This window comes from Pistacia vera, unplaced genomic scaffold (assembly GCF_008641045.1).
Source record: "Pistacia vera cultivar Batoury unplaced genomic scaffold, PisVer_v2 Contig322, whole genome shotgun sequence".
Classification (NCBI taxonomy): domain Eukaryota; kingdom Viridiplantae; phylum Streptophyta; class Magnoliopsida; order Sapindales; family Anacardiaceae; genus Pistacia; species Pistacia vera.
In genome coordinates this window covers 548,451-561,363 of record NW_022196138.1, presented here as the reverse complement: position 1 = coordinate 561,363, position 12,913 = coordinate 548,451, and the positions used below count along the sequence as shown (strand labels likewise).

General features: G+C 36.3%; 2 protein-coding genes across 2 annotated transcripts; both read left to right on the top strand.

Annotated features, from left to right (window-relative positions):
• The first annotated feature begins 6,331 nt into the window (after positions 1 to 6,331).
• Positions 6,332 to 7,989, top strand: LOC116137297 (pentatricopeptide repeat-containing protein At3g61360-like). Its single transcript, XM_031422983.1, has one exon. It carries the CDS (start codon positions 6,373 to 6,375, stop codon positions 7,858 to 7,860), a length of 1,488 nt encoding a protein of 495 aa, XP_031278843.1. The 5' UTR covers positions 6,332 to 6,372; the 3' UTR covers positions 7,861 to 7,989.
• A 3,066-nt stretch (positions 7,990 to 11,055) lies between these two features.
• LOC116137298 (protein PLANT CADMIUM RESISTANCE 4-like) lies at positions 11,056 to 12,600 on the top strand. Its single transcript, XM_031422984.1, has 4 exons — positions 11,056 to 11,666; positions 11,796 to 11,867; positions 11,967 to 12,179; positions 12,421 to 12,600. Exons 1-4 carry the CDS (start codon positions 11,096 to 11,098, stop codon positions 12,507 to 12,509), a joined length of 945 nt encoding a protein of 314 aa, XP_031278844.1. The 5' UTR covers positions 11,056 to 11,095; the 3' UTR covers positions 12,510 to 12,600.
• Positions 12,601 to 12,913: the final 313 nt, after the last annotated feature.

Here is a 12,913-nt window from a genome sequence, read left to right as displayed (position 1 = left end):
GAAATATACTTCGAAAAGTCTATTTTTTACCTCTCCTATTTGATTGGCATATACTTCGGTTTGTAAATTTTCACATAAATTGTCAAAACCATTTTCTAAACCTGCTAATTTAATTCTAGGATCAAATATAGCACCTAAACAATAAAGAAAATGAATGGGTTCCCAATATTTAAAAAAAAAAAATTCCACTGCCTTTATTGGTGCATTTAAAATTTCATTATCTTTGTTTTTTATAAATAACTCGGAATTTTTTATAATTGTATGTATTGCCAATGAACTAGTAGGATAATACACACCAGAAAGTTGTAAAGTGGATTGGTAAAAAATTTTAAGAAAAGAATGAAATACTTTAGCTATTTGCCAATTATTTTCTATCAAATAATGAGGACCTCTATTATTTGCTACAAAATAACTAATTATATTAGCATAAGATAAACATGAATCAAGCATTAAATAAGTATTATTCCATCTAACAGGCATGTCTAATGCAAAAGTTCTAGGAGACATATTTGATTTTATACAAGCGTCTTGAAATTCAGCATTTCTTTTATTACTACTATAAATCCAAGCTAAACAATCTCTAATTCTATTAATATTTTATTTAATTGTTTTCATACCACTTTTCACAATTAAATTAATAATATAGCATACACAACGTTGGTGAAAAAAACTTCAAAATGTTATATAAAGGATAATTACTTTGAAAATAATCTATAGCTTTACTATTAGAACTTGCATTATCTAAAGTTAAACTTATCACTTTACTAACAATATCATAATCTCCTAGAACTTCAACAATTTTATTATAAATTTGTTGACCACTATGATCAACGTTCATTAATCTAAATCCTAATAAAGATTCATTTAATTTACATTCATTATCAAAATAATGATTAGTCACACAAATATAATCTTTTTTAGCTCTAACATGACAAGTATGTATTTTATTTTTTAATTCTAATTTCATTTTTCTAAACAATTTTATTAAATCATTTCTACTTGCAGTTTTAGAATAACTTTTAAATCTTGGAAAAAATGAATTTTGAACAAATCTTTCAAAATATTTATCTTCAGTCATATTAATAGGTTGATCAGTTGCAGCAATATATAAAGCTAACTGTTCCTTATATACATCAGAATTATAACGCTAAGTAGTACTCATATTAGTTATTTGAGTTTGATTGCTTTCTCTATTTCTATGTTGATTAATATGTTTATTAGCATGCCTTTTTAAAGTACTAGTACCATTACCTGAATCAGCTTTATAAATATTTTCACAGTTTTTGCATCTCGCTTTCTTGACTTGAACGCCATTTTCTATCTCGTAAAACTTGTCGAAATGCGCCCAAACGTTTGATGTGTGTCTGTCTTCGGTTTCAACGGCAGTTGATGATCCCGCCTCAGCTTGAGATGAAGTTGGACGAGCACAGCGATTACAAGGACGACTTCTAGAACCACCGGGAGCTGTTGGAATCGGGGGCATATTTTGAGGTGTATCGGATTATGAGAATTGGAAAGCGGGACTATTTGAATCTCCTCCTGCATTTATGTTAGTAAAATAAGCGGGACTAGGACTAGGATAGTAGTTTCCTTCATCTTTGTAAGTGATGGGAGAGAAATATATATCCATTGTAGTTGAAAAAAAAAAAATTGATGTAGAAGAAATAAAAATTAAAGAAAGAGAATTGGAATATGGAAATTGGAATTTTGAAAATTGGAAATATAAATTAAAAATTGCAAAAACTAATAAAAATTAATCCATTGTAGTTGAAAAAAAAAATTGATGTAGAAGAAATAAAAATTAAAGAAAGAGAATTGGAATATGGAATTTGGAATTTGGAAAATTGGAAATATGAATTAAAAATTGCAAAAACTAATAAAAATTAATCCATTGTAGTTGAAAAAAAAATTGATGTAGAAGAAATAAAAATTAAAGAAAGAGAATTGGAATTTGGAAAATTGGAAATATGAATTAAAAATTGCAAAAACTAATAAAAATTAAAATACGAGCAAATTGATAACAAAGAGATTAAGAGAATAAATGAATAATTGAGAGATTAAAGATTAGAGAATATGAGAGAATTTGAGTTGTGAGAAAAATGTGAGAGTTTAGGGCCAATTTATAAAAAAAATGGGAAAGGAAAATGATGAAAAAGACCCATCCAACGGCTATAAAACGGCTATATTTCAAGGGTAAATGGGTAATTTGAAAAAACGAATTAAATTATATATATTTTTTTAATTTTTTTTTTTGGCCAACCCACGGGTTGACGTTATTATATAATAGTCAACCCGTCGGGTTGACAATAGCCAACCGGCGGGTTGGTAGTCTCTCTTAGAAGAGACAAAACAATAACCCGTCGGGTTGGCAGGTTGCCATTTTGCAACCCAGCCCGCCCGGGGGTTGCTGTCGAGTTGGGTTCAACCCGGACCGCCAATATGGCAGTCCGGGTTCAACCCTCTTCATTGCGGGCTAGGTTAGGGTTGACCCGCCTAACCCGACCCATTTGTTCCACCTCTAGTAATAGCCTAAGAGGATCTCTACTGTTTATCTTTTGGGGCAGCTCTTCTCACCACAGCAGTTTACAAGTTGATTTATGACAATGAGTTATTTGGTCCTCCCATTACTTTTTTGGCTAAACGACATGCATCAACCCATAGTTTGCCATAAAGACAATTTGCTACCCAAAAAGTTTGAAAACAATAATTACCCACTTTTAGTACAATCTGTTTAAAATTGGACAATATAGTAATTTTATGTCCAACCCAAAAATAATCTTCAATAATCATCATTAGTTTTAAACTAATCCATAAACCCACCATAATTAAAACAACTTCAATTAATAAAAAAGTTAAACTTAATCACACAACCAAATTTAAAGAAGTATTTCAAAACAGATTTCACAGAAATCTTACAAACAAGATTGTACATGAAGTGAAAGTTGCAAATGAAGGAGCAGTGCGGTCAAATCGGAATCGCAGCTCTTTTACATATGCTTAATGGGATGCTCATGAACGATTACAGTGAATGACTATTGCAATCTTTCATTCAACCAAGATTTGCATAAACTATCAACTCCCGTTAAGTCAAAATCTAACCCAAATTCATCCAGATTGGCAGAAAAATCACCTCCCATAAATTCAAACACAATTGAAATTCATCCCCATCTTAAAACCACATTCAAAATTCATCCTCCATCTCAACTCCATTATCAAATTTATCTTACATCTCAACTAAATAATCACAGTAAGGAAAAAAAAAAAAATCAAACCCATAAAACCCATTGCTGAAACCTATGAAAAAGAAAAATGAAATTGTTCTTGTCTCGGTCGGGTGCGATTCCGGCGCCTGGACCTCCACCAGCCCCAAACTCGCCACCAAAACCGCCAAATACAGCCAACCGCCACAAACCACCACAAATTTCAAACACTTCCAACCCAAACTGTAAAAAATTATAAAAATTAAAAAAAACTAAAGAGGAAAAAACTTTTGGAGCGAATTTTCTCTCAACTGGTTACAGTGGGCGCTGCTGCCGATGGTTTTCGCCAATTTTTCGACACTCAACTGCAGCCCTCACCCTCCCAGCCCCCTCCCCGTTGCGCCAATGGGGTTTCCATCAGCCCTCAACGTCCCAGTTCATATTCTGGTGTCAGGTTATTACCTAGTGAACAGAGGGAAAAAAGGGAGAAGAAAAGAAAGAAAGAAAAGGGGAGGAGGGAGAAGAAAGGAAGGAAAGAAAAGGGGAGGAGGGAAAAGAGTAGACCTGGCAAAACGGGTGGGTGGGCCGAGTACGGTCCGGGTTAAACGGGTACGGGTCCTTATACAGGTCGAGATATACGAGTCCAAAATATTGGACCCGTGCCCTACCCTATACAGGTATGGGTGAACCCGTGGGTGGACCCGTTTTTTCTCTCTCCAGATTTTAGTTTTATTTCACTCCTAATAGTTTTCAATTATGACAGTTACACCCCCAAAATTTCTACAGTTTTAATTTTTTACATTTACAACCCTAAATCAACTACTCAAATCAAGAAAATTGATGATTAAAGGAATAAAAGAGATTACAACTTCTTCACATGCAAATATGAAAATGCTAAAGATTCCCTTAGAAGTTTTTTATTGTAGATTGCGTTTCCTCAATATAGCATACCAATCCTAAGATCAGAAGCAACCTTCCAACTGCATCAGAAACAAGAAGCTAAAATCAGCATACAGAAAATTTACTGGCTTAAAATGCCAAACCAATTTTTATTTTTTTACTCTGTTCTATGAGTCACCCCTTGCATAATATTTCGTAATCGCCTTGAAGTTTTCAAATTTACACTACAATGAATCTAAAGTCTAAACTACTATGCACAGAAACAATATCGAACCCCGTCTGGTGCTTCACCCCTTGACCCTGAAAAGCTCATTGGTGAGATCTCATTGTTCCTAGTAAAGTAGTGAACATTGTAAAATTGTATTGTTTATAGTTCAACTAGGCATATTCAAGTAGAAGCTTAGAGAATGTAGATTTTTTCGAAGCATGACTCAACATAACTCCTTGTCAAAAATCTTAAGCTTTAATGGTACAGTTAGTTCCACCATTGTATATGGTAAAGGATATTTTTCTCACCAAAATGGCCTCTATCTCCTTCTCAGAGACGGGTGTACGTTTTGGCTGAAGAGAAGCGTTTCCTCCCACAACAGTGTTTATAGGTGGTGCTAGAACATCTGAACTTGACCTTATTTTTATTAGTGCTCCCATTTGTTGATGTAGATTGGGAGGCAGAACCTATTCAAGGAATATCATGATACTTTTAAGATGTTGATAAATATGAAACAAACTGACGATTAATCGAAGAGGGAGACACCGAGATAGGGAGTTGAACTTTAGGCACGAAGAAGACTGATGAGAGATTGAGAGGTAGGACTGCAGGAGAGATTTGAGTTACTGTGAGTCTGAGAGATGAGATGCGGCTGCGGAGAGATTTGAGTTACTGTGAGTCTGAGAGATGAGATGCGGCCGCGATAGAGTTATTGAGAGTGAGAGATCAGAGATGACATGAGAGTGAGAGATCAGAGATGTGAGAGATGAGAGTGAGAGATCAGAGATGTGAGAGATCAGAGATGAGATGAGACTGAGAGTGAGGGTGAGAGGCGTGACCGCGTGAATGGCTGAATGCGTGATAAAATTAGGGGTTATTGTGGGTTAGGGATTCAAATTCATTAGTGCAAATATAGGTGCCCGCAGGTTCACCTGTATAAACCGTGTGTAATTGGGCCGGGTATAGGTACGGGTCTCAAAAAATGGGTTTAATAAATTGGATCCTTATCCTATATTTTTTACCTGGGTACGGGCCGACCCGTGGGTCTAGACCTGTTTTGCCAGGTCTAGAAAAGAGGGAGAAGAAGAAGAAAGATAAAAGAGAGAGGCTTAGAAGAGATGAGATGCATAGAGAGAAGAGAAAAAGAAATAAAGAAATAGGATTAAAAAAAAAAAAATAGGGGTTTTAAAGTTTATTTTTTGGTTGGATATAAAATTACTATATTGTCATTCTTTAAACGGATTTTAATAACAGATTTGGATGGAAAGTGGGTAATTATCATTTTTAAACTTTTTTGGGTATCACATTATCATTATGACTAACTATGGGTGGGTGCCAGTCGTTCGGCCTTACTTTTTTTAAAAGATTATGGTATCGTTTACAGCTTAATGTAACAAATCCCACATTGAAAGCGTATTGGGGAGGTCTTGGGCTTATAAATGAGGGGAGTCCCTCCACCTAATAGGTTAGTATTTTGGGTGTGAAACTCCCAGCCCGTGACAAGTGGTATCAGAGCAGACCCAATCCGTCTTTCGATGTCCTGCTAAGCGCCCACGCAGGGACGTCTACGTGTGATTGTGGGTCCACACGAGAGTGAGGTGGATGGGTAGGCAGGGGGCCCCACCTGTGACGAGGGCGTCACAGGATTGGGTGAGGGAGAATGTAACAAATCCCACATTGAAAGCGTATTGGGGAGGTCTTGGGCTTATAAATGGGGGGAGTCCCTCCACCTAATAGGTTAGCCTTTTGGGTGTGAAACTCCCAGCCCGTGACAAGTAAATGTAACAAATCCCACATTGAAAGCGTATTGGAGAGGTCTTGGGCTTATAAATGGGGGGAGTCCCTCCACCTAATAGGTTAGCCTTTTGGGTGTGAAACTCCCAGCCCGTGACATTAAGCTAAACAAGAAACAAGCAAAATAAAACCTTAATTACAAGATCCTCTTCTAATCTGAGCTTAATTTGCTTAAAGATATATCTATAATTCTAATTAACGACCATCCATCAGTTATAATGAACACTTAAAGCTCACTACGACTTGGTAGTAGTTCATCATCATCAAACAATGCTCTGTTTAACGAGGATATTTCAGAGATCAAAATCTACCCACCTTGCTTTTTTATCTTCTGTGGCTTCCAAATCCTCGTCTGAAATCGAACGAATTACCCGAATCATCAATGACCATCCATTTCCCGATCAGCCACTTCACCCCACTCTCCTCCACCATGTCCCACCGACTCTCCTCTCTCCTTATTTCGTCGAAAACGTTCTCGGCCGTCTCTTTGCAGCACACTCCAACGGCCTCAAAGCCCTCGAATTCTTTAAATTTTCACTCTCGCAGCCCCACTTCACTCCAAGCTCGGATGCTTTTGAAAAGACTCTTCACATCCTTACACGTATGCGCTACTTCGATAAAGCTTGGGAGTTGATGATTAACACGCGAGAAACACATCGTTCTCTGCTCACTCTCAAGTCAATGAGCATCATGTTATCGAAGATCGCGAAGTTTCAATCTTTCGAAGACACCGTTCACGCGTTTGAGAGAATGGAGAGTGAAATTTTTGTGGGGAGGAAGTTTGGTACCGAAGAGTTTAATGTATTGCTTCGAGCGCTTTGTACTGAGAGGTATATGAAGGAGGCGCGCGCAGTGTTTCAAAAGCTGCACGTTCGTTTTAGTCCCAACATCAAGACGATGAATATTCTGCTTCTGGGGTTTAAAGAGTGCGGTGATATCACAGCAATGGAGCTGTTTTATCACGAGATGGTTCGAAGAGGCTTTAAACCAAGCACGGTAACGTATAATATCAGAATCGATGGGTATTGTAAAAAGGGTTGTTTTGGTGATGGGTTGAGGCTTTTTGAAGAGATGAAACGAGTCGATTGCGTGCCGGGTTTGGAAACAATCACTACTTTGATTCACGGAGCAGGGGTTGTTCGAAACGTAATTAAAGCTAAGCAACTGTTTGATGAAATGCCTGAGAGAAATTTAAAGCCTGATATTGGAGTTTATAATGCATTAATAAGTTCGCTCATCAGAGGGCGAGATGTTAACTCTGCTATGGACTTGATGGATGAGATGGAAGAGAAGCAAATTGGGCATGACAATGTGACTTATCATACAATGTTTTTAGGAACAATGAAATCAAGCGGCATTGAGGGTGTTTGCAAGCTTTATAACAAGATGATTGAGAGGAATTTTGTTCCGAAAACACGAACGGTTGTGATGTTAATGAAGTTTTTCTGCGAAAACCGCAGGCTCGATTTGGGTTTGGACTTGTGGAAATACTTGGTTGATAAAGGGTTTTGTCCTCATAGTCATGCATTGGAGATCTTGGTGACAGGATTGTGTGTCAGAGGAAGATTACAAGAAGCCTGTGATTGCTCTAAACAAATATTGGTGAGAGGAAGGCAAATGAGTGATGCAGTGTACAGGATGTTGCAGAGATTTTTACTACAATCTAATGAAATGGCCAAGTTGGAGGAACTCAACAGCTTGATCAAGAAATTGCAAACAGTTTTGCCCCCAACAAGAGTCTCCATAGATACAGACTAGCATTTTCAACTGTAGTCTTGGGCTAAGATTGGCCAATTGGTCCTTGTTTGCTAAATTGGGCTGTTGATCCAAATGAAGTGTGAGATGGGTTAAACATTGAGTCTGTAATCCTAAGATTTGCCATTTGGTATAGCAAAAACCTTTTCATGAAAATTTTGTTGCTTTTGGGTGAAGAAAAAGGTTTAACATAGACCATGTGCTATTACAATTGATTGAGGACCTTAAAGGTCACATAACTCTAAAACAATTAATTTATCATCATCCAAAAGAATGATCAAACCAATTGAATACATCAAGTGGGAAAAAAAAATTAAAATAAGACCTTGTACTTATGATGTTGGATCATTACTTCTTCAATTCTCTTCCATTTTAGTTTGAAAAATTAGGTGTTCATCTGGCAACAATATTTCTATTCCAAAAAGAGAAACAAAATTGGCAAGTTGATGAATAATATTATGGAATTTCTTATGCAACCATGATCAATTTTCCTGCCTTAAATCTGGCTATTGACTTGGGCAATTTTCAGCCAGTTGGCTAAGTTCTTTTACTAATTGTTTGGAAAGAAAATAACCATAAACATGAAGAAGTCAATGAACAATGATGGAGTCAAGTCAACCTTTTTCATATATTTTTTTGGAACCATGCTGTGTAGGTCAGTTTGTGCGAATTTTAATTAATCTTCAAGATCCATTGAATATTCTACAAGCCCAAAAGACTAATTTAGTCACAATGTGGTAAATAATCTCGAAGTTCGAATTCAAAAGAGAAACATTTTTAGCCACCACTGCTAGGCCAACCGCTTAGGGTTTAAGTCAACCAAATTAAACATAGATTCTCTTTTTTCATGATAATAAATTAACAAAGAAATGTACAAGTTCACGGAAATTTGAATGCTTTAAAGTTTTTAATATGTAGATCAAATATCATAATTAGTTATGGGCTTTGATTTTTTGTGTTTTGTAAAGCCAGTAACTAATTTACAACTTTTGATACCATATTAAAAACTTGTGAACGTCTATACCGGATATTTGATCATGTCTGGTTACAATTTTTTTTTATTTGTCAATAAGGTTTGACTAAGTAGATACTATACCTTAATTTTTTTTTAATTTATTCGACTAGCATACTCAATAATTATTCATCATTTCCCTATATTATATGGTGTCCCCATTTAGCTATGATTTTGCTTGCTCTAAATAATTTTGAAAACGGAGTACTTCATGGTCTCCATGATCCATCTCTTTCTCCAAAATAAAAATAAGAGTAAACTACATTTTCCCACCCAAGGTTTGGCGAATCTGCAAGTTCCCACCCCTGGTTTCATAAATTGCAGATTCCCACATTTAAATTAACATCGTTACTTTTCTCTCAAATAAACCTTACATCTCAAATTTCTCTCAAATAACCCCTAGAGGACTAGAGGAGATCCTGGTTAGGTCAAAAATTCGGCATAATTCTGACACCATTGGACCTTCTCGACACCACCATTAGCATCCCCTTATCCTCCTCACCAAAACCGTAATTTTTCCACCCGATTGAGGTGCCGGAATTTTGCTGGAAATGCGCGACAAAACGCGAAAACCTAAGGGAGATGTGACGACAATTGTCAAGTAATTGCGATCGGCGATGTTAGGGGTTTTGGTGGGGAGAAGTTGGTGATGCTATTGGTGGTGTTGGGGGTGGTTTCTGGTGTTGGGAACTGTCGAAATTTGGATGAAACACCAACTGAAATTAAGAGCAGCAGCCAATGATTGGAGGGTTCAATCAGGCGGGGAGGTTAGGGGTTTTGATATGGGGGTTTAGGGAAATGTAATGGTGGTGTCGGGAGGGGTTGACTATGTCGAAAACAGGTCAAAATGGCCTGAAATCGTCGGTGGGGTGATTTTGAGAAGTGAACGGTTATTTTGAAATTTTCTGGTGGGATGAATTTGAGAAGTGATGGGTTTTTTTAAATTTTCATCTTTGAAATGACCATTTTACCCTTTTAACTATTAAATTAAACAATTTTTTGTTAATTTAAGGGTGAAAATCTACAATTTATGAAACTAGGGGTGGGAACGGAGATTTGCCAAACCTTGGATGGGAAAATGTCATTTACTCTGAAAATAAAATCAATTTCTAAATCGATAAGGTCCATCTCACAGAGTCATCAGCAACTTCCTTCATAAATTTACTAACAAATAATTAGTAATTAAGTAAAGTAATTAAGACAGAGTCATTAGAAAAAGGACATTAAAAGCTACTCTAATAAAAATTAAGAGGTTAGTTGTAGATTTGATGTATATATCTAATTAATCTAACACTAAATTCCATACAAGTTTATACATAAATTATGACTTGGAATTGTCATATGACGTACCACATTTTTAATTAGCATGACTAGTTCTTAAAATTAAATTAAATTGATTGCGATAATAACAATTAAGTTGACTATATCTGTACTGCAAAGTACAAACTCTTTATTTATTTATTTTTCAGGCCAAATTTCCCACGGATACCCACGGGCACATGGCTAGGCTGTGATCGCCATTTAGTTGCAGTAAATTAAGAATTAAAATTTTTGTCCAAGTCAAAGTAAACTCTTTCGTACACAATTAGCACTATCATTTTTTTTTATTTTTTATTTTTTTGTAACGAGGGAGTTCATGCTAATTTGTGTTCACCTCAATTAATCATCAGGGTCTATTGAATATCTTACAAACCGAAAGAATCAAGTACTCAATGAAAAATGTTCTTACAAATGCGAATTTGGCCTCCTCATAGCTAGTTTATATTTAGGGTTCAGATGAGCCGAGTAAATATTTTTTCTTTTAGGTTTAATCTATACATATTTATACATAGTTTTCTACTTTTCTTACAAATGTTCTTCACTTAAAATGTGTTTACTAAGTTAAGAAGACTCAAAACTTAAAAATCATTTCAGATTTTCATTTGTTGACAATGCGAAATGTGAAATGCGATAATACACATGCATGTTCTACATATTTTTTTCGTGGAAAATGTCAATTGGGTTTTAAGTCTTCTTTTCTGTCATTTTTGGTGGACATTAGATTAATGCTTGGTTGCTGGCTACTTGTAATAGTATATTTTTGTCCTTAGATTTTATATTAGTTTCCCTATGTGGCAAGTTGCTTCTTTGAATGTACATTAAATAGCATTATCCATCTTCTTCTTTATATTGAGATCCTTCTCAAGATCAAAGGCACTGTGATTTGTTGAAGAGCTATAGCTAGTTATGGGAAATCCTGAAGCTGGCTCTTCTGATTACCAACCTCAATCAGAATATGAATTACAACCCCAAGATTATCAATATGAGGCAACTCATGAAGCCATGGCCTCTCAGGATCCACAAGCCCAACAACAATTCCAACCACCACAATCGTATCCACCACCATTGCAACCTAACCAGGCCGCCTATGGGGCTCAGCCGGGGCGGCCTATAAATTTTCCACCCCAAAACAGTCAAATGAATTCACCCGGGCTGAATCAGCCTGGGATGCATCCGCAACAAGGCCCACCGTTAGATCCGGTTAAACCTATGCAGTTTCCGCCATCCGACCCGCAAAATAACCAAACATATGGGCAAAATCAGCCGGGGGCTTACGCACCATATAACCAGAAGCCCATGCCAGCCCCGCAAAGTCCTATGAATTTTCCTCCAATTGGACCCCAAGCTTCTACAGGGATGCAATTTCCGCCCAATAATGGGCCACAAACACCATATGGGGTTCCAGTTACAGGCCAGGGAAAGTTGGGAAACGGTTGGCATAGTGAGCTTTTTGATTGCATGAATGACCCAATGAATGGTGATTGTCTTTCTATTACTCTCCAAAATCTTAAACCAGAACATTCATTTCCATTGAAATTGCTTAAATGTTTTAATATAGTTTTGTATATTAAAAAAAATACTGATGTGTTTTTTTCCAATGTTTAAGCTCTTGTCACTGTTCTCTTTCCGTGCTTGACGTTTGGCCAGATTGCAGAGATCATCGATGATGGCCACACCTGTAAGTGTATTATTATCTGTATATTGATTGGTTCCGAAGATCGATTCTCATGTTAATTTCATAAATGTTTAATATTTGATTGTGTTATCTGAAAATTAGCGTGTGGGACAAGCGGTATGCTATACGGGGGGATTGCGTTTTGCATAGCGTTGCCATGCATAATGTCATGCACGTATAGAACCAAGCTCAGGAACAAGTTTGGGCTTCCGGAGGCTCCAGCACCCGATTGGGTCACCCATTTTCTTTGTGAATGGTGTGCTCTTTGTCAAGAATATAGAGAGCTTCAAGCTAGAGGCTGGGATCCTTCCATTGGTAAATCAGATGACTCACATCTTACCATCAATTGTTAGGCTTTGGTTCTAAAAACCTCACCAAGGAATTGACTATCTTTTTCTGTGAATTGAAAATGTAAACTAAAGTGTAAAAATGCCATTCAAAATGATGATATATTATGAATTTAAAAGATGTCTTCTGCTTCTTTATATGTTGTAAAATATTAAAAAGTTAGAAACAGCCCATAACTGTTTGGTGTTTTTGGTTTGATTGATTGCAGGATACCAGGGAAACCTAGCGAGGCACTCAAACATGAATATGAATCATGTTAACATGATGCCCCCAGGGAACCAAAGAATGATGGGTTGAAGAGAACTTCTGGGTGGCTTTCAATTTAGTTTTTTTTATTGTAATGTTCTAAGACAAATAAATGAAATCCACTTTGTATTTATAATTTGAATTTTCGAAGCTGCCCATATATTGAAGTAATCTACCTTTTTCCTTTCGGAGACTTGCATTATTTTCTACAAACAGTTGCTTTCTCTTGTTCCTGCGAATGTTTAAGTTCATTTTAAATTTTAAAAATTATTAAATATTGTTCATAAATTTTTATCTTTAACTTGAATTTATTAAACAATCTTGAAACCCTATAGTTTTAGCTTCTTAAAGAACCCTTATAGTTTGATTAAAAGAGCCATTATAGGGAAACCCTGTAGTTTGACGTGATTGAAGAATCCCTACAGTTTTGCTTTATGCTCATAAAACCCTATAGT

Excerpts from the sequence above, each read along its gene's own strand:
- LOC116137297 (XM_031422983.1), top strand. The coding sequence starts at position 6,373 with ATGCTCTGTTTAACGAGGATATTTCAGAGATCAAAATCTACCCACCTT.
- LOC116137298 (XM_031422984.1), top strand. The coding sequence starts at position 11,096 with ATGGGAAATCCTGAAGCTGGCTCTTCTGATTACCAACCTCAATCAGAA. Across the intron at positions 11,667-11,795 it reads CATGAATGACCCAATGAATG|CTCTTGTCACTGTTCTCTTT; the intron begins GTGATTGTCTTT and ends CCAATGTTTAAG. Across the intron at positions 11,868-11,966 it reads CATCGATGATGGCCACACCT|CGTGTGGGACAAGCGGTATG; the intron begins GTAAGTGTATTA and ends TCTGAAAATTAG.